The sequence below is a fragment of the Drosophila obscura genome, unplaced genomic scaffold, assembly GCF_018151105.1.
Source record: "Drosophila obscura isolate BZ-5 IFL unplaced genomic scaffold, ASM1815110v1 contig_36, whole genome shotgun sequence".
In the NCBI taxonomy this organism is placed as follows: Eukaryota; Metazoa; Arthropoda; class Insecta; order Diptera; family Drosophilidae; genus Drosophila; species Drosophila obscura.
In genome coordinates, this window is record NW_024542824.1 from 456444 (window position 1) to 483301 (window position 26858).

The 26858-nt window shown below is 47.7% G+C and overlaps 1 protein-coding gene across 5 annotated transcripts in view; it reads left to right on the forward strand.

The window, feature by feature from the left end:
- Positions 1-24775, forward strand: part of LOC111081473 (proton-associated sugar transporter A) — a 235664-nt gene extending 210889 nt beyond the window's left edge. For 2 of the 5 annotated variants that reach the window (XM_041594720.1, XM_041594721.1), the window contains 3 exons: positions 22538-22962; positions 23023-23197; positions 23254-24775. In XM_041594720.1, coding sequence (XP_041450654.1) covers positions 22538-22962; positions 23023-23197; positions 23254-23484 — 831 coding nt within the window. In that variant the 3' untranslated portion in view covers positions 23485-24775. The remainder of the gene's footprint in view (positions 1-22537; positions 22963-23022; positions 23198-23253) is intronic. The other 3 variants (XM_041594718.1, XM_041594719.1, XM_041594722.1) reach the window with 3 other exon arrangements.
- The last annotated feature ends 2083 nt before the right edge of the window (positions 24776-26858 follow it).

Consider the following 26858-nt stretch of genomic DNA (forward strand, 5'->3'; position numbering starts at 1 on the left):
CCTCACATTACATGGCTCAACTTCAACCGACTAGGTGCCGGACAACACGTTGCTTCCATGCATCGAATCTACAGGTCTCGATGGAAGGAAGAACGGCCCCATCAACAACAAGCTTTGCCTGCTGAACCCTATATGTTGTTGAAAAGGGATGTTAAAGACCCGTGCTCTTCAACGGGGGGAGTATGTTTGGTTACGCAGCCAAATAATCATAGATTATAGCCAGTGGTGCAGTACTAGAGTAAATCCTTATTATTGTTCGTTGTTTGCACTGCCCACTGTACTAAATTGTCATTTACCTACAACCCTATGCACGCATTCATGCTCCCACATGGCAGCAGCCTATGCAGCCGTTCTCTTTCGCCTCTTCATCTCGCGCCTTTCTTTCTTTCATTTGCTTTGATATCACTCTCTCGACCTGTCGCTCTCTCGCTCGCATTAGGGCGCGGGAAATTCAGCCGCCTGCCCTTTGATTCAGTCTGGACCTAGCAACCACTGCACATCGTCTTGGAATCCGACACCGTCTTGTACCGACCCCCGCGTCTACAATTTGACCCCGTCTTGAATCCAGCTAACTCTCCAACCGACTGGTCATCAACCTAACTCGAACCTTTCGATATCCCTTTGACTCTGTATCGCCTTCTATACTGTTTACAACAATAAACCATATTTAATCTGAACAACCATCGTCTCGTTAATAAACATATCGCAAAAGTACGCAAGTGAAAAAGCTCGCTAGCTCAACAACCGGCTTGATCGAACTTGTGGAGGAATTTGTCGAGATGGTCGCTAGCGTTCTGGCGGCGTCTGACATTTGAACCTGTTAGCGCATTTCTTTGTCGTCTTGACCTCCCATTCGCTAACCCACTTGAGCACTAAATGGCGCCACGCCAACCAACATATATTTTCTACTACAAGCGCTACACCCATAGCCAATTGTCAACGAAGCACCAAGCTCCGACCCACTTACCACGCCCCACAATTACTGTCACCCAATAATCATAAGTTAGCAATAATTAATTATTTCCGGTTCAAAGACAGAGAATCACGGTCTCAGATGAGTTTGCCAGCTACTCAAAAAGCCCAAGCTTGGCCAAAGAAGCAGGCAGTCCATCAGCCCGAACGCAAGACACTGCACTAGGCAGTCCATCAGCCCGAACACACGACATTGCGCTAGGCAGTCCATCAGCTCGAACACAAGACACTACACTAGGCAGTCCACCAGCCCGCAAAACAAATCGCAAGACTAGCACGTTCTGAATTTTAAACAAACCAGCCAAGCCAATAAAAGAATTAAATAATCAACAAAACAAAAACAAATGACAAAAGCTCTTGAGTCATAAAATTTCCCACCTTGCCTACCACTCTTTCGGTCATACAAGGCCTGCCCGAACCTTAAGTTCCAGAAAATCTACAAATTTCTTGTAGAGGAACGCATTTCCTTGACGTTCGATGGCACGTGTGCTGAGTCTTCGATTTTCCTGTCTGGCCGCGCGTTTGCTGAGGTTGGTAGTTATTTTTCTTTATTTTGTCTCTTGTGTAGTACGCTTGGATGTTATAATTGTTATGATTGATTTTTATTTAAATGAAGCTTATATTTATACAAAATCGTTGGGGCGAGTTGCCTCCATGCAGGTGTTCTATCGTGGGAAACAAAGCCCTGTTGCGTAAGGTTCCCACAGTCAATATGCAATATGATGCGTCAGCTTTCGGTCAGCGGTGGTACCTGCCCAATGCCCGTTACGTAAGGTTCTCACGGTTTAGATGCAGACGCATCACTTTTGGGCAGCGACAATGACCGCCGCCGAAACTGCATCATATTGCAACTTGGCCTTGGGGTGGTGCTTAAATTGGTTAGGCCAAGCACACTGCATGAATACACTACACTTGATGTTCGCATTTTCGTTGATTTTGGTGGCGCGTGTGCTGATATTTCATTTCATTGGGTGTTGAACTCGTTATTTGAGACCTTTGGTTACTTGGTTTTGGTGTTGGTTATATGGGGGTTGGTTATATAATCTTGACCAGCACCTTTCCGTCGATTGGCCGCCCGTGTGCTGAGTTCTCGCTTTTCTTCCTTTCTTCAGTCGACGCCTTTCTGTCTTTCGACCTGTGCTGCGTCTTTGAATTCGTTGGAGTAGCGTTGGTTTCACCGAATGCTTGTGATGAACAATGGGATCCATGGTTCGTTGCAATGTGATAGGAAATATCGTAATATTCGATATGATGATATGTAATAATGTGTGTAATATATGTTGTAATTCTAATGTATGTTGCAATGTGGGCCGGCACTTTATGTGGTGGTGCTGGGCGTCACTCCCCCTCCTTTCCTTTGTGTGCGTCGTCGGCGTGTTTCGGCTTCGCGTTAAACTACTTGCTGATGCTGACGTCCCGTGCTCTTTGATCCTGCATCCCTCTTCCTGCCGCCTCCTTATTTTAAAACGACGTTGTTCGTGGGCCGGGCCCTCGGCATTCCTCTTCTTAATCAGCTTCCATTGGGGTGGGATGGTGATGCTCGTGGGCCCGTGTCGCCATTCGGGTTCTGGTCTTGGCATCCTTTCGGACATTGTTCGTTGCTCGTGCTCCAGATCCAGTATGTCGGCGTTTCGTTCTTCCCCCTCTGCCATTTTCACACAGCCGACGGCTATCGTTGGCTTCGGTCGTTTTGGTTTTGATGTCGGCGTTGGTACGGTGGGGATTTGCGGAGGTAGTGTTGGCGTTATTTGTGGTTGGTTCGCACAACTGATGTCGTGGTTTCTCCTCGTCGGTCTGGGGCTTTTTCGGTGGGGCCACCACCTTTGTTTTGGATACCTTCATCCTGTTTGTGGTTTCGGGGCCCTCCTCCAGCATCTTTGTGCGCCTGCCTTCGGCCTGTTTTGCCGCCATCCGCTTCTTGAACCTCTTCGCCGTTAAGTCGAACTTCTAATTCATATCTCTGAAAAGAAAGAGCGATTGTACCGTTATTTTGTCTGTTTGTTGTTCTGCTGTGAGTGCAGTTTTTAATTGAGAGACATATGTTCGCATTTGTTTGCTAGTAGTGTCGACTTTTGTTACAATTACTGTAGTTATTAGCTCGAGTACCTGTTTTTTGGTTAAAGTTTTGCTGTTGTTTTGGTTTACTTTCTTCGAAAGCAAGTGCGTTCTGACCCATTTTGTTGTCCCGAACCTCATTAGTTTCCGTAGGTCTTGGACGTAGTAGTCACCGTTTCTGTTTCGGACTGTTTGCGTTCCGTGACCTGTTTTGCCAAATGCTCCTGATACCCTGGTAACAAGAAGTTTTCTTTCAGTCCATCTTTCACTTCCTCCCATGTGTTGATTGGTGCTGGCTTCGTGTTCCACCAGTCCAGTGCGCTTTCCGCCAGAATGACCGGCATCGCGAACACCTGGTGGTCAAGTTCTATCCCGTAGGTTTCCGCTAATTCCTCCATCCGGCTCATGAACTCCAGCAGTTGACCTTTTCCTGTAAGTGTTAAGCCCCATTTGAGGATTTTGTCGATTATGGCTACTGCTTCTGGCGATCCTATCTTTATTTGCTTTTTTCCTTGCTGTTTTTGGTTCCGTTTGTGGGTCGTCCATTTGTGGCTTGGCAAGCGTCGATTTGGTGATATTGGTTTGCTGTTCTCCAGCTGTTGCAATCTTTCCAGTAATTTTTTCGAATGATCCGTTCTTTCTGCGAACAGGACCAGTGCTTTCCTTTTTACTTCCGTTCCTTCTGTTTTGTCTAAGCTAAACTCTGCACAGTATCTATTAAGTTCCGCCTTTGTTGACTGTCCACTGCCTTGCCATCTCGACCATTTCAGAACTTCACTTTATATTAACACAACCTGCTCGGGCGCCACTGTGACGTTGCTAAGCCCGGGTATGCTCGCCGCACCGGGTTCACCGAAATTTGTTTGGTTTTTGGCTGTGGTAGCTGGAAGAGATACCAGGGCAAGTAGTAAAGTAAAAAGGGTTTTTTATTGGTTTAATCGTACACAGTTGGAAATAGGCTGGATCGTGGTGACGTCTTCCTTCTGGGTCTTCCTTCAGAGTTGGCTACTCGGCCGCACGTGTCTGTTTGCTGCGTGCTGCGTCGGATTGGAAGTCGTGGGTGACTCTAGGGTGCTCCGGTGAGAATACGGATGCGGAGGTTTGAACACACCCGGAGGAGAAGATTGTTGCGGAGGTTTGGGCACGCTCCGTGGAAAAGATCGTTGTGGAGTTTTGGACATACTCTGGAGAGGATTCAGAGGTTTGGACACACTCTGGAGAGGATTCAGAGGTTTCGACACACTCTGGAGGGAGAGGTAAAGTATTGAGCAGAACGAGTGGAAAGGTAGATATTAGATAGACCACTGTAAAATTTTGGTTTGTTAAGCCAGGGCTTTCCGTGTTGGACTGTCCCGATTCGATCTGGCGATCCTCCTTTTACTGCCGGCGATCAGCTGTTGGTGACCCGATATGGGCCTAACGCGTTTTGGTTTTGCCATAACGCATCCCGGCCCAGCTGTTAGTGTGACCGTGGGTCGGTGGGTTTTGACCATGGCGCGAGCGTTCATGGTTTGGATTTGTATTTAAATGTTAAACGGTTTTTTTTTCCTCATTTATTATTTATTTGAAGGAACTTCATGGTTTTTGTCGCTTATACATATGTGATATGAAATATGGTAATATTTGATATGATTATATGTAATAATGTGTGTATTGTATGTATTTATATGTTGTTATTCTAATGTATGTTGCAATGTGGCGCCGGCGCTTTGACTGGCGTTTGACGTTGACCGACTGACCGCGACATGTTTTGTAGTTCTTGATGAGCGACTCCCTGCTAGACTGCCGTTCTATTATGGCTGATGGACTGCCGATGGACTGCCTCGTCTCCAAGCCAGGCAGTGCCTTTTATGGATCGGCCGGCCATCGATTTTCCCACCAATGTCTTACAGATATCTTATTTCTATTTCGGAACGTTGGAAAGTTCTTACATGAATATATGTTGCCGAGTGGATTGCCCGCTAACAGAAAGTTACCTAACGCAATCGCCTCCCAACAAGTGTCTAATGTCCCCGGTAAGGTGATCGGTGTGCACCGGTACCATGGGAAAGGAATTTCATTGGAACTTCGTGAATATATTTTTAGGAATATATATTTATTTACAGTCTGACAGTTAATGTCACCGATTCGAACATTCCTTTTAATATTCAGCTTGCCGATCCTGCATTCTTCAATACCCAGTGAGTAGATCTCCTTATTGGCGCGAGCATATTCTATGCGTAGGGCAAATCAAGCTCACAGATGGATTGCCTCTTCTGCAGAAAAGGGTGGATCGTATCTGGAGGTGGACAAAGGATAGCTAGCTCGTCGCTTTTGGCAACTCAAAATTCTCCTGATTTGGAAGCTTGGATGAATGCAAGACTGGATCAAACTCTTCGTATTTTTTGCGATTTAGAGAATTGTATGGAGCCTAGTTTCAGTACTAAGGAAAAAGTAGATTTTGAGGCGCATTTCGTAAGCCACTTTTCACGTTTGCCATCAGGGGAGTACTCCGTTCGACTGCCTTTAAAGCATGATGCTGATCTCATGACAGATTCTTATACTCAGACGTATTGACGATTTTTCAGTTTGGAGCGAAAACTGAATCTTAATCCTACGCTTAAGGAGCGTTACTCCGCCTTTATGAAAGAGAATAAAGATTTGAAGCATGTGTCCGAAGTCCATCCCGACTCGTGTAGCCTCTGCAAGTATTTCCTAACTCATCACTGCGTTTTAAAGGAGGACAAAGTTCCGTCTCGTTTTCGATGGCTCTGCAGCTACATCAACTGGATTTTTATTAAATGATGTGGTGATGACAGGCCCTGTTATTCAGCCAGCATTGTTTAACATACTGATCCCTTTCCGCACATGTCCCGTCGCTCTCACTAGGGGAAATTTTTTAACTGTAGCGCTGCGTAAGGGTGTCATTAACTGACAATTATCTTCAGTGTATCATATGGCCGCTCAGTTGGGCCATCCGTCCTTATCTTCTACGAGCTGCGTACCTTGATCTGGGAGATCACGGCAATCGTTAGAAAAATCTTTCAGAAAATCTTGATGACTTTTATGTTTTGACGCCTCTTCATCTGCTTTTGGGAGGCCCGCATGAGACAATTCTCGTGCCTGACCTAACGAAGCTCAATTACAATCGTCTGGATGGTCGGCAGCGGATCACTCAACTGCAGTAGACATTCTGGAGGCGTTGTCACGAAGAGTATCTAACTCTGATGCAAGACCGCTCGAAGTGAAGTGCGTCTGCAAAAAAACCTCTGCGTGAACGATGTTATTCTGGTGAAGGAAGAGAATTTTCCACCAATGCGTTGTCCACTGTCTAAAGTGGTCCATGTCGTCAAGGGCAAGGAGTATGCCGCGTAGCTGATTTGAAGACGGCCTCAGGAACCATCAGAACGGCCGTTACTAGGATGTGTTTGCTGCCCCTGAAAGAGTCAGTTGAAAGACTAGCTTCCAACGGAAAGAATATGTTCGTACCAGCAGCTAGAATCAGCAGCTAAATCATCCTATTTATTATAAACAAGCTCTGCCATTCCTTCTTGCTTACATAATTAGAGCATAATTAGGGCGCTCTTTACATGTCGGTATATGTCCAACTCCTGTTTGTCCATTGAGCTTCCCAATGATTGCTCGTTGTTTGTGACATCCTGTTTCTGATGGCAATCAATATTGGATCACATGTTGATATATTGATGCCCAATCCCTTTAGTGATATAAGGTATTATATCGGCGTTATGTATGTCGGGGGCAGGAAATCTGGGTGCTCTTCCTCCTGCATTGTAGCACTTGAGCGCAGTGAGTCGCGGCTATGTGTTCTCTCCTTCAATTCTGTGACCAAACTGAAAACTCCTCTTCTCGTTTTCTTCTTTTCGCTTACGCAATGCACAACACCGTATTGCATCATCCAATTGCTCTCTTTAGCAATTCCCTTTTGATCCTCCTCTCTCTCAGAGGCATCGTACACACAACCGCGCCACACTCGGCTGAGACGACTCTCTCTCTCGTTCTCAAACCTCGCTCTCAGCAACAATGTGAATAGAAGGAACAACGGATTAATTACTGCGTAGTTTCTGTTCTCCTTTATTGACATAGTTTCTTAACTCTATACATTTCTGTTTACATTTTCATCAGTTTTCATACATCTTCATTATACATCTCCGACATGTACAACTCTTTTAATTACATGGGTTCGTCATTGATTGTTTTGTGAAGCGGTTCAATACCGTGCTAGCGACATCTCTGGGATATTTTTATGTATGTATATACTGTGAAGGAGTAGACTCCTACACAACGACAGGGCAGGGGAACTAGGAGCCAGCGCCGGCAAACGGAACTGCCAAGACTTTTGTTTTTTTGTTATTATTTCTTATATTCTTTTTTTTTTATATTATTCATTACCCACTATTTCTTTCCTAGCATAAGTACCATTATCTAGTATTATCCGAAATATATAATAAGTAAACTAAACTAAACGTTGGTTAGTGGGACCGATGACTTCTGGGGAGCAGTCAGGTACCATCACTAAGAACCAAGAACCAGCACCCAGAACCAGCACCCAGAACCGGGAACCAGCAGCAAGAACCGAGAACCAGCACCCAGAACCAGGAAACAGCAGTAGGAACCAAGAACCAGTACCAAGAACACGAAAGAGAAACACCGAGCGAACGAAAAGGGAGGATACGCTTAAGAGAGCGATAGGCGGGCCTAAGCAAAGAGAACGGAGCTGGCCGTCGGGAGAAGAGAGCCCTAGCCAAGCATAACTGGCACGCGTCAGAAATATGAGCGGCAGAGCCAACGACGCAATTCTAGGGCAAAGCCGAAAATCACCCCAAACCAGCCCACAGCAGCCGAGAGAGGAGCAGCGCCGCAACGCAAGAGAGAATCGACGATCGGCTCAGCGTTCGGCAGCTAAGCTACAAAGTGGCCGAGGGCCGGGCAGAATTACCGGCACAGGCCGGATCATGCGGCTTGGCACGCGTCAAAAAAGATGGGAGCCGGGAGTCGAAAAATGGTGTCAGAAGCGAGCAGTTCAGTTCCAGAGCAGGGTCCAGACTTAGTGCGATCGCCGTGACCCCCGCCCCCAGGATTTGCAACAACGACAACAACACAGGACCCAGCCAACGACACCGACGGAATCCTGCCCGCTGAAGATCTCCCCAACACGGAGGCCACCGAGAATCAGCGAAATAACACCAAACCAGGCGAAAAGAGGACAGGTAAGCCGGCTCACTTACGTGGGTGTGTAGGGAGAGAAAGAGACGGTGCGATAGGTAGGGACCCAACCACGGATATAATAAAGAATATATATAAAACGCTATTGGTTATTGTATCGGCTGCCACCAAACTGTACCCTTCCATCTCTTCACCACTATCCTTGGGGAGACGGGCCATAGCATCGGTACGCGGTCAACGCACGGTGACTGTGGTCCGCCCCTCCCCCTTCCCGTAGCACCTTCCCCGTAGAAAACCTCGCCTTTTTCCCCCCGGAGGACCAGTTGAAAGGTGTGTACGCGGGCACGCACGGCACCCCCCGAAACTGGATTCCCCATTCCCCCCGAGCATTCCCTTCCCGTGCCTGGCTGCAAGGGCCCCGTTCCGATCCCACGCGCGGAGCGCCGCACTTTTCCCTCGCCACTCATTCCAATCTCTAGGTCCCAAAAATACAAATAGGCTGTATTAGGATCGGGCCATGGGCAGACTGAGAGGCTGTACCCCGGCCTGAGAAAACATCCTTACAGATGGCGCCCGAGCAGGGACTTTTAGAGAAGAAATTTGCGAAAAATAGGGCAAGGCATTGTAGGAGCAACCAGCGATAAGTGGTATGAACACCAGTACAGCGTAGATCAGCCTCAGAGAGTCACCCACACCCAAAGCCAAGATCACAGACCCAGCCCCTTATACCTCGTGGGACGACGGCAACCGCGCAACCACGTTTCGCGGTCGGCCGTAGCAGCAGCGGCGCCCGAAAACACATTGGCGCACAGGCGAGAAAGAGACAGCAGGTGACGCCGAGAAGTTCGGCAACAACGCAACCACGCGGTCGCAGCATAGCCACGCGCGGATCAACAATAGATAGAACAATAGAACAATAGATAGAACAATATAAGGCAGCGCCCAAGCCCAGGAAAGAGAGAGTGGAGTTCTAGCCCTCGATGTGAACAGTGAACAAAATAAAAGCTCTAGCTTCCAACGGAAAAGACTCTAACAAACAAAAGCCCTGTTCATAAATCCTTTAGTGCCAAACCAAACATCCTTCCGCAGGATCAATCACCTAGTACCGCGCCGCGAATCCTGACAAAGGATCAAAAGTCCTTAGTGCCAAACCAAGCATCCTTCCGCAGGATCACCCGCCTTGTACCAACCGTTTGGTAACGCGCCGCGTCTCGTGCCAAAGTGCACCGATCCCTAGTGCTGTGCCCATAGCCCTTGCCAAGGACCACCAATTCCTAGCACTGTGCCGTGCACCCGTGTCCAGAAGGAGTACTTATTCTCCCGCACCAAGCCATCTAGCCTGCCCGCTACGACCTCAAAGGGGAAACATGGGCTCGCGCTGGATATCCTACCGTCGGAAGGACGAGCTACAAGGATTGGCCCAAGAGTTTGGACTCGAGGCTGCCGGAACGGTGGATGAGCTCCGAAGCCGGATCGCCGGATTTATTTCACGCGGCGGCCACTCGGAGGAAATTCAGGCAAGGATAGCTGAGTTGGACACCCACTTCGGCAATATCCCCAGTCCCAGGGACCCACGAAGCCCCGCAACGTCTCCAGGACCAGAGACGCGAGCAAAGGAGGAAGGAGGCCGGGATAGGAAGCAGCTCTTATTGGTGATCCCTGAACCAGCCAACACGACCCGACAGGCCGGGCCCAAATCTCCAGGTCGCCCCATGACCCTCAGGACAACGAACGGAGGCCTCCGAGCCACCGCCCACCGACGGAAACCTCCAGAAAGGCCCAATTCTGGAACTGCCACAATGGGTACTCCCCGAGTTGCCCAGCACGAGCCGAGGATTGGGGATCAGTGCCGCTGGACCCCGTGACACGACCGCTGAGCCACAGGCTGGCCAGGGTAACCACCAGCAGCCCAACCGACAGGAGCCAACCCAAATGGCCGTGGCTGAACCATGCAGTATGCCTCGAAGGCCAGGACCTAGCACCACCGGGCCACGCCCCACCAGGAGTCAGCCATCAATCGTCGACAGCCACTACCAACCTGGTCTGTCTCAGGGACAACGGGCCCCCCACTCAGGAGGCGAGGTCTCGTCTTCCCTGCTGGCAGACAAGCTCAGGAAATGGGGGCTCACGTTCAATGGCCATACGGACCCTCTGGCATTCATCGAACGACTAGAGGAGCGGGTCGAGTCGTACGGAGGAAGCCCGGAGCAACTGCCACGAGCCGTATCCGGTCTCTTGACAGGTAAGGCCGAGGGGTGGTTTCGAACCTTTCAGATGCAAGGCCAGAACTGGACAGATTTCCGGAAGGAATTCTTGGAGTTTTTCTTGCCGCCCCGATACTTCCAACGCTTAGAGGACACCATCCGGAGCCGTGAACAGAGGCCCAAGGAGTCCTTCCGAGACTACCTGATCGAGCTACGACTGATGATGCAGCGGGCTCAGTACACTCGAGAACAAGAATTGGACCGGATTTACGAGAATCTCCGACCAGAGTATCAAATGTATACTCGCAGGCAAGACTTCCACTCGCTGACGGAATTAACTCAGCTCATCTCGGCATATGAGACCGCCAGGGACCGCGGCCCATCGCGCACCAGCGTATCTACACCGACGTACCTACAGCGGGCCTCACACAGAGGCCAAGGGGCCACAAACCAACGGGGTGCAAACCACGAGGCATCCGGAAGGTCAGAGGCCGCCCATCTAGGGAAACGGCAGGAATGAGGAGGGACCAGTCGACGTGCGACGGGCCTGCCGGAAGTGCGGAGAAGATGGACATTTTCGTAGCGACTGCCACAATCAACAGAAGCTATTCTGTTGGGAATGCGGCCGCCGAGGAATCAGGACTATCAATTGCTGCCGAAAGCTCGAGTCGGGAAACGAGTCGGGTCTCCGCCCCACTGGGACACGGGCGGAGACGCACACCCAAGATCCGGGGACATCCACCCACTAAGCATGGCAGGAGGGAGGATCGTGGCTCTGGTGACCATCAATGGAAGGGCTTGCTCAGCCACACTCGACACAGGGGCCACCCGGTCTTTCATTAGCCGGCGGATAGCGGACGAGATAGGAACGGCAGAAAACCAACGAGCAGTGAGAACCAGGATCAGCCTAGCCGACCACTCAAGGAAGGAGATCACACAGTCAGTAGCAGCAACGGTGCGCCTCGACCAGCAGGAAACACAGGTATCTCTCTTAGTGTTACCCACCGTACTGGATGACATCATTCTGGGGCTTGACTTTCTGTGTGGTATCTCCTGAAGCCATGCAAGGATCCACTGTGGACGAGCGTATCTGCAACTCAAGCGGCGCCAACACCCTCCTGAGAACACACCAGAAATCACGGCGTCACTGGGTCCAAGAACGGTGACGTTTGCCGACCCAATAGTCATGAACGACGGCCTGACCACCACTCAAACGCCCTTGCCCACAACACTGGGCACCAACCAAATGAACAGCCATAGCCAAGCAGGACACGACAACCAAAGCAGGACAACAGATTCGACACCCAAACCGGACCCAAGCCCGATTACGACAAGGAAAGCTGCGACACCGATGGGTCCAACCATGGACAGTTCCCTCATTCGTAGCACGCCTGCAAAGCATCGCCAGGACCAAGGGACTTCGGCCCAGATGGCTGTGGCTCCGCTGGATCAATCCAGGGCCAGTCAGACAAACCGAGGGTCGTCTTCAAAGCATCGCCAGGACCAAGGGACTTCGGCCCAGATGGCTGTGGCTCCGCTGGATCAATCCAGGGCCAGCCAGACAAACCGAGCGTCGCCTTCAAAGCATCGCCAGGACCAAGGGACTTCGGCCCAGATGGCTGTGGCTCCGCTGGATCATTCCAGGGCCAGCCAGACGAACCGAAGGTCGCCTTCAAAGCATCGCCAGGACCAAGGGACTTCGGCCCAGATGACTGTGGCTCCGCTGGATAAACCCAGGGCCAGTCAGACGAACCGAGAGTCGCCTTCAAAGCATCGCCAGGACCAAGTGACTTCGGCCCAGATGCCTGTGGCTCCGCTGGATCAATCCAGGGCCAGCCAGACGAACCGAGAGTCGCCTTCAAGTACAACGGGTACAACAGCTACGACTCACCTGGAACGAAAGAACGCGGCCCCATGTCTGAAATTACATTGAGCCGCGACTAACAAGCGAGGGGTCATCAGACCAAGCAACCCAATAAGTGAATGCAGCACCCCGACACCACGGGACGACTCCAGCCAGAAAAGGACGACGGACTACCAGCTGGAACCACGGGCCGACTCTAGAACAGCTCGAGAACGGAACCCGTTTCGTACAGCTGACAAGGACTACGACAGAGCGGTATTGGCGGCCGCCACCGCCATGGAATTGGAGGACCTCTCTCCTTGGCAACCAGCCCAAGACCCGGAACCACCTCCCACGCCCTTGGCAGCCAAATTTCTGGAGGAAGAATTGGCCAAATTTGAGGGACTAAGCGGAATCTCCCACATCGCAGAGCACACCATCACCATGAGGGATGACAAACCTGTGAAGTAGCGTTACTTCCCGAAAAACCCTGCCATGCAAAGAATCATCGATTCCCAGGTAACCGAGCTGTTACAAGACGGACGAATCGAGCCATCCAAGAGCCCACACAGCGCGCCGATTGTGTTAGTGGGGAAGAAGACAGGAGAGATGCGGATGTGCGTGGATTATCGGCAACTGAATGCGCGATCTGTGCCCGACGCCTATCCGCTCCCCCGGATCAATCACATTCTCGAGAGACTCCGTTATGCCCGCTACATATCAACACTGGATCTCAAGAATGGGTATTGGCAAATCCCAGTGGCCAAGGATAGCAGAGAGGCGACAGCGTTCACCGTCCCGGGCAGAGGACTGTTCCATTGGAAAGTCATGCCTTTCGGCCTGCACTCAGCGCCGGCGACTTTTCAACGAGCGCTAGATAGCGTCATTGGAACCGCCATGGAGCCATATGCTTTTGCGTATTTGGACGACATCATCATCATCGGAGCCACGCTAGAGGAACACGTCGAGAACCTTCGAGAAGTCTTCAGGAGATTGCGAGAAGCCAACCTACGGCTGAATAGAAACAAGTGCAGTTTCTTTAGGAAAAGCCTGGTCTACCTCGGACACGTCATCAGTGAGCAAGGAATACACACGGATCCAGACAAGGTCATCGCCGTCAGGAAACTGGCACCACCCAGCAACCTAGAGGAGCTACGACGTTGCATCGGGATGGCATCGTGGTATCGCCGCTTTGTCCCCAACTTCGCTACGATGGTCCAGCCGATGACGAGCCTTCTCAAGAAGAACCAAAAGTGGGCCTGGACAGAGGACCAACAACAGGCGTTCGAAGCACTCAAGGAGAAATTAACTCAGGCTCGTACTCCAAACGGACGCCAGTGCATACGGCCTCGGAGCCGTGCTGACGCAGCAAATAGCAGGAGAGGAACGTGTCATCGCCTACGCCAGCCGCCGACTACTCAAGGCCGAAGAGAACTACTCGGCCACCAAAAAAGAGTGTCTCGCTATCGTTTGGGCAATTCGGAAGCTACGGTGCTTTTTGGAAGGCTACCATTTCGACGTGATCACGGACCATCTCGCGCTGAAATGGTTGAACTCGATCGACAACCCGACTGGTAGGATCGCTCGCTGGGCATTGGAGCTCCAACAATATCGGTTTGACATACATTACCGTCGTGGAAGTCAGAACATCGTGGCCGATGCACTCTCGCGACAACCCTTGGAAACTTTGCAGCGCACGGAAGAGGAAAGAAACACCTGCCCCTGGCTGCAAAGACTATACAAACGGATCCAGGATCACCCCGAATTCATCATGGAAAATAACCAACTGTACAAACAAGCGAGCAACCGATCAATCGAGGAGGACGCGATTCAGTGGAAACTATGCGTCGCCAAGGATCACCGCCGACGCGTGTTAGAGGAGTGCCACGACCACCCGACAGCAGGACACCTGGGAATTCGGAAGACGGCGAACCGAGTGACCCAACGGTATTACTGGCCTGGACTCTATCGAGATGTAGCCCGATATGTCCAAAGATGTGCCAGCTCCCAGCAATTCAAGGTGAGCCAACAAAAACCAGCCGGGCATATGCATACCCGGCAGGCCCAGGGACCACTGGATGTCTTATGCGCGGACTTCGTCGGCCACTTCCCCGTTCGAAGCACGGCAACACGATGTTGCTAGTATTCTTCGACGCGTTCAGCAAATGGGTGGAACTGGTGCCCCTGCGCAAAGCCACCACGGCACGGCTGGAAAAGGCGTTCCGGGAACGAATCCTGAGTCGCTTCGGAGTCCCCAGAAGGTTCGTCTGCGACAACGGGACACAATTCACCAGCCGCTCCTTCAGGGATTTCTGTAAACTCGCCGGCATGGAATTGGAGCATACTCCATACACACCTCAGTAAAACCCAACTGAGCGGGCCAATAGGACAATCAAAACCATGATCGCCCAATACATCGACGGGGACCAGCGGACATGGGACGACCTCCTCCCAGAGCTCAGCCTGGCCATCAACAGCAGCGTCTCCGACACAACAGGATTCAGCCCCGCGCTCATCGTACTCGGCCGAGAGCCAAGATTACCCGGGGCTCTCTACGAGGAAGCCACCCCAGGGTTAGGAGAAACCAGCGAAGGCCCACAAGAGAAAGTCGACCGACTTAGGGACATCTTCAAAGTGGTACGCCAGAACACGCAACGGGCCTCCCACGAGCAGAAGAAAACGTACAATCTCCGACGACGCGAGTGGCGACCCACGATAGGATCTTTGGTCCTATTGCGCCAGCACCACCTGTCTAAGGCAGCAGACAACTTCGCCGCAAAGCTGGCACCCAAATACGAAGGGCCGTATAGGGTAATTAAATTTCTCTCCCCCACGATAGTGCGACTTCAGCAACAACAAGGGCGACAGCGAAGGACCGCTGGACTGGCCGACCTCAAGGCTTTCCACGACAACAGTGATGACCACAAAGACAACACCGACGAGGAAGACCCTGGCGAAGAGCAGCAGCGCAACGCGGGTTCATGAGGGCCACTTATGGCAGTGCGCTGTCATAATGTCATAATGTCCCGGCAGGGGCAACAGCAAACATCGACGCAGTAAGATAGATATAACCCCTTATGGGATTAGTTTTAAGCAAAATTCGTACAATGTAAATCGCACCGTCAGGCAGGGCAGGGGAACATTAATTAAGTCAGACAGGTTCTAAAACCCCAGATTCCTCCCCATAGGAATACGACCATTAACGCAGAAGAGGTGGCCGACGAGCCGATCCTAGAAGCACAGGATGCGACATCCTAACCGCGCTTCGTCACTGGCAGCACCACGTCCGCAGCATACCCAATCCGAGGATGGATCCTCCGAAGGAGACACCCTGGACAGGCCCATGACGCCACAAGTACTGGTAGACGACGACACCGACATGTCCTGGGTACCAGGAACCGCCGTCATGGATGCCCCGTCCACACCACAACACCTGACGAGTCCAGCGGGAGTCTCGCGGATACCCCTCATGCCCCGGGTCGATATGGGCTACGCCGACCGATACCTCGACGGACCCTCAACCTCCCACGCGGCAAGAATGCACCTGCGCACCGCTGCCGGAGATACTCTTCCAGCACGTCAACCCGAGAACGACAACGCCCCGGCCATGTCACTAGTGGCCTCGGTCTGCATCTGGCCCGATGCCGTAGAGAGCCTGAGGATAGACGGCGGCCCACCTCGCCTGGCATCACCCCCGCCTTTCGCCGAATACGTCCGGCGGATGGAACTCCACGACTTCCTACGTCGAATGGGCGAGGACCTTAGTGACGCGGACGAAGGCTTCACGGAGGGAGACGCCTGTGTCGCGGTCCAGCGGTGGGAGCAAGCCCGAGTACGGCTCGTGGCTGGCTCCACAAGACCCGCTCCTGAGGGACAGCAGCAACTCCGAGCCACCACAGTCTGCGCCGTTGGATCTGACAACCGCGAAGGCCGGGGCTCAGAACACGACCGAAGCTCCAGGGACTCCTTGGATGAAGGCCGTCCAAGCTTTCCAGGCCGTACAGGACGCGCGCAACCGCGAACGGGCCGAAGCGGGCGGCGAACATGAAACCAGCAGCGAGGCGGAAGGGTCGGAGGACGACAGCGAAGAGGAGCCAGAAGTGCTGAGCAGCGAGGCGGAAGGATCGAAGGACGAAAGCGAGGAGCCGGAGGTTCTGAGCAGCCAGTTGGAGGAACGGGAATCCGGAGTCAGCGAGGGCGAATCATCGTCCCAGGCGAGCTACGAGCCACGGACACCTTCCTTCTCCCCAACGGGAGGGCAGTCACCAGAACCGCTGAGCAGCGAGCCTCGGTCAGGCACGGCATCCCCCGAGCCTCGAGGAGATCGACGGCGATGGGACACGCCGACACCGGAGCCTGAGGCCCCCGAAGAGCCCACCAGAGCCCAGTCAACGGAGCCCGTCATCATCAGCGATGATGACGAGACCGAGGAGACCGACGCCCCAGGCCTTAGCGCGTCGGCAGACGAGGGGGACACGTCACTGGAGTTGGACGAGGAATTAGCGGACGGCCTCATGGCCGCGTACGAGGAACTCCCCACACTCGATGCGGTTCAAGCGGTTCCATCAACCAGCGGAAAGAGATTTTTATTTCGTCCCGCCCCCGAAATAGGTGGAAGGGAGTTGAAGGAGATACTCCTACACAACGACAGGGCAGGGGAACTAGGAGCCAGCGCCGGCAAACGGAACTGCCAAGACTTTTGTTTTTTTTGTTATTATTTCTTATATTCTTTTTTTTTTATATTATTCATTACCCACTATTTCTTTCCTAGCATAAGTACCATTATCTAGTATTAACCGAAATATATAATAAGTAAACTAAACTAAACGTTGGTTAGTGGGACCGATGACTTCTGGGGAGCAGTCAGGTACCATCACTAAGAACCAAGAACCAGCACCCAGAACCAGCACCCAGAACCGGGAACCAGCAGCAAGAACCGAGAACCAGCACCCAGAACCAGGAAACAGCAGTAGGAACCAAGAACCAGTACCAAGAACACGAAAGAGAAACACCGAGCGAACGAAAAGGGAGGATACGCTTAAGAGAGCGATAGGCGGGCCTAAGCAAAGAGAACGGAGCTGGCCGTCGGGAGAAGAGAGCCCTAGCCAAGCATAACTGGCACGCGTCAGAAATATGAGCGGCAGAGCCAACGACGCAATTCTAGGGCAAAGCCGAAAATCACCCCAAGCCAGCCCACAGCAGCCGAGAGAGGAGCAGCGCCGCAACGCAAGAGAGAATCGACGATCGGCTCAGCGTTCGGCAGCTAAGCTACAAAGTGGCCGAGGGCCGGGCAGAATTATCGGCACAGGCCGGATCATGCGGCTTGGCACGCGTCAAAAAAGATGCGAGCCGGGAGTCGAAAAATGGTGTCAGAAGCGAGCAGTTCAGTTCCAGAGCAGGGTCCAGACTTAGTGCGATCGCCGTGACCCCCGCCCCCAGGATTTGCAACAACGACAACAACACAGGACCCAGCCAACGACACCGACGGAATCCTGCCCGCTGAAGATCTCCCCAACACGGAGGCCACCGAGAATCAGCGAAATAACACCAAACCAGGCGAAAAGAGGACGGGTAAACCGGCTCACTTACGTGGGTGTGTAGGGAGAGAAAGAGACGGTGCAATAGGTAGGGACCCAACCACTGATATAATAAAGAATATATATAAAACGCTCTTGGTTATTGTATCGGCTGCCACCAAACTGTACCCTTCCATCTCTCCACCACTATCCTTGGGGAGACGGGCCATAGCATCGGTACGCGGTCAACGCACGGTGACTGTGGTCCGCCCCTCCCCCTTCCCGTAGCACCTTCCCCGTAGAAAACCTCGCCTTTTTCCCCCCGGAGGACCAGTTGAAAGGTGTGTACGCGGGCACGCACGGCACCCCCCGAAACTGGGTTCCCCATTCCCCCCGAGCATTCCCTTCCCGTGCCTGGCTGCAAGGGCCCCGTTCCGATCCCACGCGCGGAGCGCCGCACTTTTCCCTCGCCACTCATTCCAATCTCTAGGTCCCAAAAATACAAATAGGCTGTATTAGGATCGAGCCCTGGGCAGACTGAGAGGCTGTACCCCGGCCTGAGAAAACATCCTTACAATACATAGTTATCATAGTTATCTTCTTTTAGATCGCTTTGTTGGTTTAATCTTGCTGCTTCTTTAGTTACGGTTGTATTTATATACCATTTCTTTCGTACTGTGGGCATGTTTTTTTCATGAATCATATATGAGAACAGGTCATAGAACTGGGATCAATTTAGTATGTTTAGTATATCAAACTTTAAAGTGCTGATGCGTAGAAGCTGCACGTGACTATTGCTTGATGGGGCTGGTTTTTGGTAATGCTCCTTACACCTCTTTTTATAGTATCAGGTAGGGTTTCATGTCCTATCTCCCCTCTACTGGGCTAGTCGAATGGGGATCTTGAGCTTAAGTCCATAACCATTTTATCAAATCACCTGAACGCACATCAAGCCTATGACAATTGTTTCAGATTGTGTTTTACTGACCAATTTATTGTAAGCCTCAGTGATCTGGTGGCTCCGATCATATTATTGTGGACCAACATTTTGTTCTACATGAACATTTAATGCCTGCATTAGCTTAATCATCCTCTTAGTATCTTTGGAATTCTATGCATCCTCGAGTGCCGTTTTTCTGGTTTGGAATTATGCTTTGTTTCCTTTCTTGGGAATCTTTTTTTAAGTTTCTAATGACATTCGAAATTTCATCTGAACATTTAATGCCTCTGTGGCGGCAGCTTGATCTTCCTTATGTGAATCTAGTTTATTTGTTTGTACTTAATACTTTTGAGCCGCTGGGATTGTTTTATTCGCTTTCGATTCGATGTTCGTAAACGAATTAATAAGATAGATAACGTTCAAAATGGATGGGATTTGTTTCCAGGTGATGGAGCGCACGTCTGACAACTAACGTTGATCGCCTCGTTTGTAATCGACTAAGATGTCTTACTGTTGGCTGATAACACTACTCGACAAAATTAAACTTTTTTCATCAAGAAAGAAAATCGAATAGAAAAATTTGGGAGAGATTTCAAAATATTTCCAAAAAATTTTATATTTTTTTAATGCGTTTATTAGAGGTAGCTCTTCTCTTTTTCGCATAACTTACGTATCTTACATCTGATTGTTTTTTAATTTGCTCAGTTAGTTTTCTCGTCGGGTGTGTTTGAGGTATTGTCTTCTGAGCGATGGAAAGGATGATTTTGTGTATTGTTGCCGCTTCTTTGTTTATGTTTGAGCTTGGTTGTCGTTGTGCGGAGTATTCTTCTGTTAAGGACTGTCTCCAGCACCGCGGAAAATTGCGGCCAGGAATTTGCTAGGTTTTCCGTGAGGGTGTGGGACATGGCTAAAAAAGGGTTGATGAATCAGCTGTGTTTTGTAAACAGAGGCAACTGTAAAATTAAAAAAGGAAACAAATGATGATGAAGTGATTGTGTTGGTGGAGGCATATATTGTTGCAAAACAAAAAAGAATAATTTTCATCTCTCATTTTGGTTTTGCGGACAGTTTTTGCCTACATCTTGCACCATTCACTTCAGGAAGAATTGTAAAGTATATATTCTTGAGCTGGGTATCAGCTGTTCTCTCAGTCCACACACGGTCCCGATAGGCAACTATCGATATAAATCTGTGGATTCCGCTCGTGTTGCTGGATACACACTCCAGGAATACGTAAACGAAACATTCCTGTCACAGTTTATTTTATATGGAGTTTGACAGGAATTGTTCGACTCCGCAGTGCTGGATACTATGCTTTGGTTTCGAAAATTTGTGCTAATTTGTTTTGTCGGCAATGAAAATAGGCTTACGTGAAATGAGTTGTAAAAGATACCAAAAAGATTATCTTCTGTGTATGCCATGTGCTGTCGATTTGGAAGTATTGGGCTGCTGAAAGTTAGGTCAATGTTTGTTAGTGTGTTGTGTGTGTTGAAGTGTGTTGGTGACATGTCGTTGTTCTGGCTCGACGTTGACAAAGGCAGCGACATCGACGTCAGCATGGAATTCTGACCAGCTTCAACTGCTGCAGATCGAAGCTGACTCGTAAGAAAGAGAAGCAGATATCAATAGATTTCCCTCTCTCTCATATTTTTAGTTTTCTCTACCTGCATTCGACCCTAACTCTTCTACTCTCGCGCATTTCGTCTCCTCAAAGGGATGAGGGGAGAAAAACCGATTATTTGGTGCAATCTTTTGTTGCGAGCGGATGTGATTTTTTTGATTTGAGCGTCTATTTACATGTTTATTCATTTTAAAAGTGGTTTTTCAGTGTTTTTAAAGACAGGTAAGAGGATTCAGTGATTACAGTGCGCGTTGTTAGTTAAATTAAATATGTACATCGGTTGCCTCAAAGGTAAAATCAAATTTCATATGTGAATAGCTTTATAAAAATCATCAATATAAAAATGTGCCAACCGTTGAAGTCGCCAGTGGTTAAGGTGGGAATATGTGAGGTGTCCAGTACGGCCCGAAGGTTTTGCAGTGAAAAGGCTTTGTATGGGGCGATTTAGGCTGAGATAGGTCTGAATTCAGTTCTATGCATACTGCGTCAAAATCGTCGCTAAGGATTATTTCTCGAGTTTGCAGTGATTTGTGAGTCAGAGAAGCTACGCCTCCGTGGCAAGACGAGGTGTTCTTTAATATGAGTGTATAGTTTATGGGTGTGGGGATGTGATAAGTAAGTATAATTTATATGTGTTTCTTGTAAGGATTTTTATAATTATTTGGAGTTCGCCAATAACAAGTAGTTTTAGTGCTGATTTCTGATCTACTTTTTCTGTAACTTTGATTGCTACCCGTTTTTGTTGTTTTTTAAATGTTCGGCCACTGGGTCTAGTGGGCTGTGTTTAGAGTCGATTTCGGAGATGTTTTTATAGTTTATGCAGCTTTTTTAGTTGTTGCATTTCTCGTTTTACTCTGTGTTTACTTTGGCGGAGCAGTTCTTACAAAGATTTTTTGGGCTCTTAGACGTTGGAGTCGGGTGTCCAAAACGTAGGCATTTTCTGCATCTTAATAGGATTGGGATGTAGGGGCGAATTTATGGTCTTATGTTCGGTGGCTTTTACTTCAATGTCTGTCATGTTTTTCAGTTTAAGTAGGATATTTGCCTGTAAAGTGTTTTTTGTTTTGATTAAAAGGTAGCCAGATCGAGTGTTTAACATGATTCCACTTTTCTTCCTCATGCAAAGTCGATGGATTTGTATACCCGTACTCAAAAAAGATTGTCGCTGGTGGTGTGTTGATATTCTACCTATGTCGGGTGGTTTGTCCATTGCTATTGTTTTTTTGGGCTGTCGCCCGGCACGTGAAACTACGTTTTCTGTGCCTGTTGTGTGTGCGGTTTTTGTCTTTTGTGTATTCTGCTTTGTGCACTTATTTTCTTTTTTGCTGATAAGCTGGAGGGAGCTGTTGTTGGTGGTTTGCACTACGGTAGGTCGGAAGTAGCACGTCTTATCTCCAACAGGTTGAGACTGACTTTATATATGTTCTAGGTTGAGGCACAAAAATGTTTTTTAGAAATTTAAACGGGACACTTTATAATTTTGTTATCTATGGTTATATAGTTATATTGATGTTTTTATTTATACTTAAACAAATTTTTTAGAGGCTGGTAACGAATTTAAAAAATGTATAACCAAGAAAATTAAAAAAAATTTTTTTTGCGCAATCAGTTGGATAATGCTGTGAAATCTTTTGCATATATAAATATACCATTAATATCGTCACTAATCAATTATTGGGAGCAAAAAAACTGCACAAGTTTTTGCAAACAAGTTAACTAAATATATCAACCTTAGCTGAACTTCCTAGTTTTCACCAATTGTTAATTATTTAATAACTAAAAAACAAAATACCTTATTATAAATATGAACTCGTTTCTAGGTTTCAATACGAAAATATAAAACGAATTCATTTTTTTTTTAATGTATATTTGAACAAAAACGGGTAATTTCCTTTCGTGGTAGCAACACCTACAGCAACATTACACTAAAAATTTTAAAAAAGTTTTATTATTTTATTTTATTTACTAACAAGGAACAGAATGTGTCCGCTTAAAAGAACAAAACAAACAAAATTTTCATAAAATTATGTTTATTTCTTCAGAGATTATATATTTTGAAAACTGAAATAAATGAAGTCAAAAAACTGTGCGTACAGCTTTCGAATAAATGTAGTTCAATATATAAAGTTCAACATCATGACACGGACGCGGGCTCGCGTCCACTATGGCAATGTAAATTCATACTTCTTCTATTGATTTCTGCTGGAAATTTTTTATTTTAAGCTTACGACTGCAACGACAGCAGATCACATCTCAACACTGAAGGATACTGATGAAACTTCATTCACGGAAATTCCAGACCAATCAAGAGAAAAAATTGAAGTGGAAAACGTACAACAGACTCAAAACTCCGTACAAATAGAATCATTGTCACACTATTTACTATCCATTATATACATGCCATACTCCTTGCGAATGGTATGCCTGACGAATCTATTTTGTTGGATGGCGCATGTTTGCTACTCACTTTATTTTACTGATTTCGTGGGCGAAGCTATATTTAATGGTGACCCAAAGGCAACGGAAGGCTCAAACCCTCAGATCCGTTACGAAGAGGGCATTCGTTTCGGATGTTGGGGAATGGCAATGTATTCACTGTCATGTGCTTGCTATTCCCTTGTTATAGACAAGCTTATTCAACGATTTAGGTAATTGCACATTTATAAAGCACTTTGACAAAAAATCACCTCATTATATATTTCTTTAAGGGCCAAGATTGTATACATTGGAGGTCTTTGTTTCTATTGTACTGGAATGGCCTTAATGGCCTTGACTCGAGCCAAAATAAGTGTCATACTATTTAGCTGGACAGCGGGTGTTATGTATTCTACTCTCTTCACCATGCCATACTTACTTGTAGCACACTACCATTATCTGTCTACGGTAAGTATGTACATAAATAAGTTTTAATCAGATATGAATAAAATTATTGTTTTCAGTTTGAGTTAGATGAAAATGGACAAGCAAAACATGGCTCAGGAGTAAGAGGCTTGGGCACTGATATTGCCATTATAAGTAGCATGGTATTCTTAGCCCAATTCATTTTATCTATGTGTATGGGTACAATTATTAAACTATCGGGTACTACAACAGCTGTTATTTACACCGCAAGCTTTTTAAGTCTCTGTGGGGCATTATCGGCCACAAAGATAATGTATCTGGACTTATAAGTCTCATGTAAAATAATAGTATTTAATGATGAAAATGTAGAGCATAAAATCCAATACATTTCAAATTATTTATTATTAAGTAAATGTAATAAATTAACGTATATAACTACTACATAAGAAACTATCAAGGAATCCGTAGCATTGCGTGAGCGGAGTGGGCTAAGTGTGTTTGCTAGGACCTTGACTACTTCCTATATAATCTTATTTAAGGATCCCTACTAAAAATACAAGATTGGGAACTAATGGTTCAAAACAAACAGTAAACTCCATGTAAAAAATAGTATTTAGTGATGAAAATGTAGGGCAGATTAATTCGGGCTAATATCCAATGCATTGAAAATTATTTACTATTAAATTAATGTAATAAATTAACTTGCATATATAAAGACTATATAAGAAACTATACTACCAAACAATGAATAAGAGATATGTGCATGGTTTAAAGGTTGAGTCACCAAAACACTATGGGCTTTGTTGCATTTTGCTTTGGCATACACACACAAAGTTTTTAAAGAATTTTAAAATTCATCTAACTTATATTTTTACAATACTGATTTACCGGTGCACTCTTAAAGTTAGCGGATTATGCACACAGTAGCTTTGTGTAGAATTTGGCGGAATACAAAAATGTGTACCTTTCCTGTGGCTTTATTTGCGATATATTTAGAAAAAAGTCGAGGATTTTGCATTATGGATAAAAAATATAGCTGCAGAACAATAGCCATAGCGCGAGTTCACGCCTCGTCAGTTGATCGATTCAAGTCGGTGTCGGTTCAAGAATGTGTCAGATTGAAGATAAATTCCACGATTTGCGAGAAGTGAGTGCCGTAACAAGACTATTCAAAGGCAGGCGAGCCGGATTGCCCGTGCCCTAAGCGAGGCTTTGACTAGAACGCGAAATATAAGGAAAGCAAAGATGCGAGAAAGCGTCAGCAAACGCTGCTGCAAAAGTATATATGTGCATATACAGGGGTGCCACAGAAATCGCTTCGCTTGAATTTCTCTATTTGTATTTCTTTATTTGATTAAATACACCAATAAAACAGACTTAAAACATTACGAATATTACTTTCCCATAAAGTTTGTTCTATTTGTGATCAGACTTCATCCAAATAATTTAAAATTATACATGTTAAGTTAAAATAAGTTAGTTAATCGTTATCATGTCCGATGCCTGATTTTTTATGTAACGATTCCGCGCATAATCAGCGGGCGTCAGAGGATGTCACCTAGTTTGAAGATAGGGCAGTAGTCTCTCATTTTTTTAAGCCATATTCGGAGCATGGATTTAATATTAAATGTATTTAAAGCATTGTTTTTTCTTTTGGCTGTCGAAAATCCTTCATCAGAACCCTCCACGAGAGTGCAGGCTTGGCAATGCATTATCTGCTCTGTCCAAGGTAACGCAGGGTCTAGCTAAGGCATTGGGGGCCATGGCTGGAGGTGGCTGTCGGGTAAGCACCACTTGGGGGTGGTTCCCCCGAACAATATTACCGGATAGACCGTATAGACCGCCCACATAAACTGCGAGAAGGGTCAAACACGGATTGGTATGTCAGTCGAAACGTAACACATTGTAGCCTTTGAATAAAATAAATACACGAATGCGATAGAGACTTTTTCAGAGCTTTTAAAAATTCAAATTCAATTCAAAATTCAGATTTAAGTAAATCTGATTTTTGGTTAGGAAGTTATTTCCGTGTACAAAAATGTATTAAACTTTTATTGGCATACTGCATTTTTCAAGTATAATATGATATGAGGTATTATTTTGTTTTAAGTATCTTTAACTAGGTGAATTCAGTTTTATCAATATTTAATAAAAACCGGGCCGTATACAGTTCTACAGAAAAACTTATTTTCCAAAACATCCAATTTTTGTTTTTTTTTCTAACTTTAACTTGAAATTTAAAAAATGTAGGGTTTTCCCGAGATTTTTTTTTGTACATGCTCTTTGAATATTCCTTTACCTATGTTTAAATTTCATTATTGATCTTTTGAGTTATCCGGATTCTACATCGATAACAGTGACATGAAAAAAAAACGTATGTGCAGTTCCATATAAAGTCAACATTGCCGTGTGCGGCATAACTGTAATTAGCAATCCTGACGAGGTCCCTACTGTGCGTCGGTGGAAAGCGTGACTGCTACCACCGGCGGTCATCGAAATGCTCCTTTCGATGATCCTCTCGCGTGTTGCCAGCGGTCACACCTCGGATATGGCGGGAGCAGGTAATATCAGTTTCAATGCTACTGCCATAAAACGGACTCACTCCAATCTGAGCCGCCAGGGTGCAGTAGTAGATACAGACTCGGACCTGGAGAGCGAGCTGTCGTTCAGAAAGTCGGAGGAAGACAGCTTTCTCCGCTCGCCTGAACCAGTAACCATCTCCCTGCGTAGGGAAGGTCCAAAACGTTCCAGGGAGGGGATGAAGGCTACGTCTTAGTACAAGGTGGCCCTCAAGTCGGCTTTAAGGCAAGGCGGACATCTCTCAGGAAGAGAAAGTCAAGCTAGCCTGGGCCGAGCAAAGGGTTGAAGAAGGAAGGCTGCAAGTGCCCTAAATTAGGTCGTCAAACGGCGGATTCGCCAACAAGGTGGAGAAGATGTCCATCAAGGACACTCCGGAGAGCAAACGGCAACAGCCCACGGGGGAATGCCCCCCACCCAAAGCGGCGAAGGAGCCCAAACCAAAGGAGAAGGTCAGCGAGAAACCAAAGGAACCGGGCGCTGAAGCTCCTGCAGCGGCAAAATCTGGATGTGCCAACGGCGAATTGAAGGATCCTGCACATTGGGAGCCCACTACCCAACGAAGAAGGCCAATGTTCGATACTCCAAATCAGCAAGGAGGCAGAGGACCTGCAGATTCGGGAAGATGGCGTGGGGCATAGGTAGCGTATACCTGCGCCCTAAGAAGCGACATCCCGAGGACAAGGATGTGCACATCCTGCAGACAGGCGAAGTCGAGAAGGACCGCGGTCTGGATACCATTCTGGAGGCCGCCCAGCTAGCGCCCAGCTAGCGGACCTAGCTTCCTTCTATATGGCACACGGCAGGCCAGCTCCACTGGAAGAGCTAAAGAACTGGTGGCGTACACCAGCCCGAAATACCAGCAACATCTTGTACCAGCATAGCGTGTGGGGAAGCCCCGATGTAAATGAAAGAGGTGAGTCGTTCCTAGAGTTTATATTATAAACTAACCTAGATACTTTTATACCCGTACTCAGTTAGTATATAAATTTGTGAGCTTATAATTTATGTAGAATTTGAAATATTTTATATTTTTACATTTTTTTGCTACATCTGTTATCTACATCTACATCTGAAATGTATATTATACATACACAATGTACATCTATATCTTCTACATCTTCTC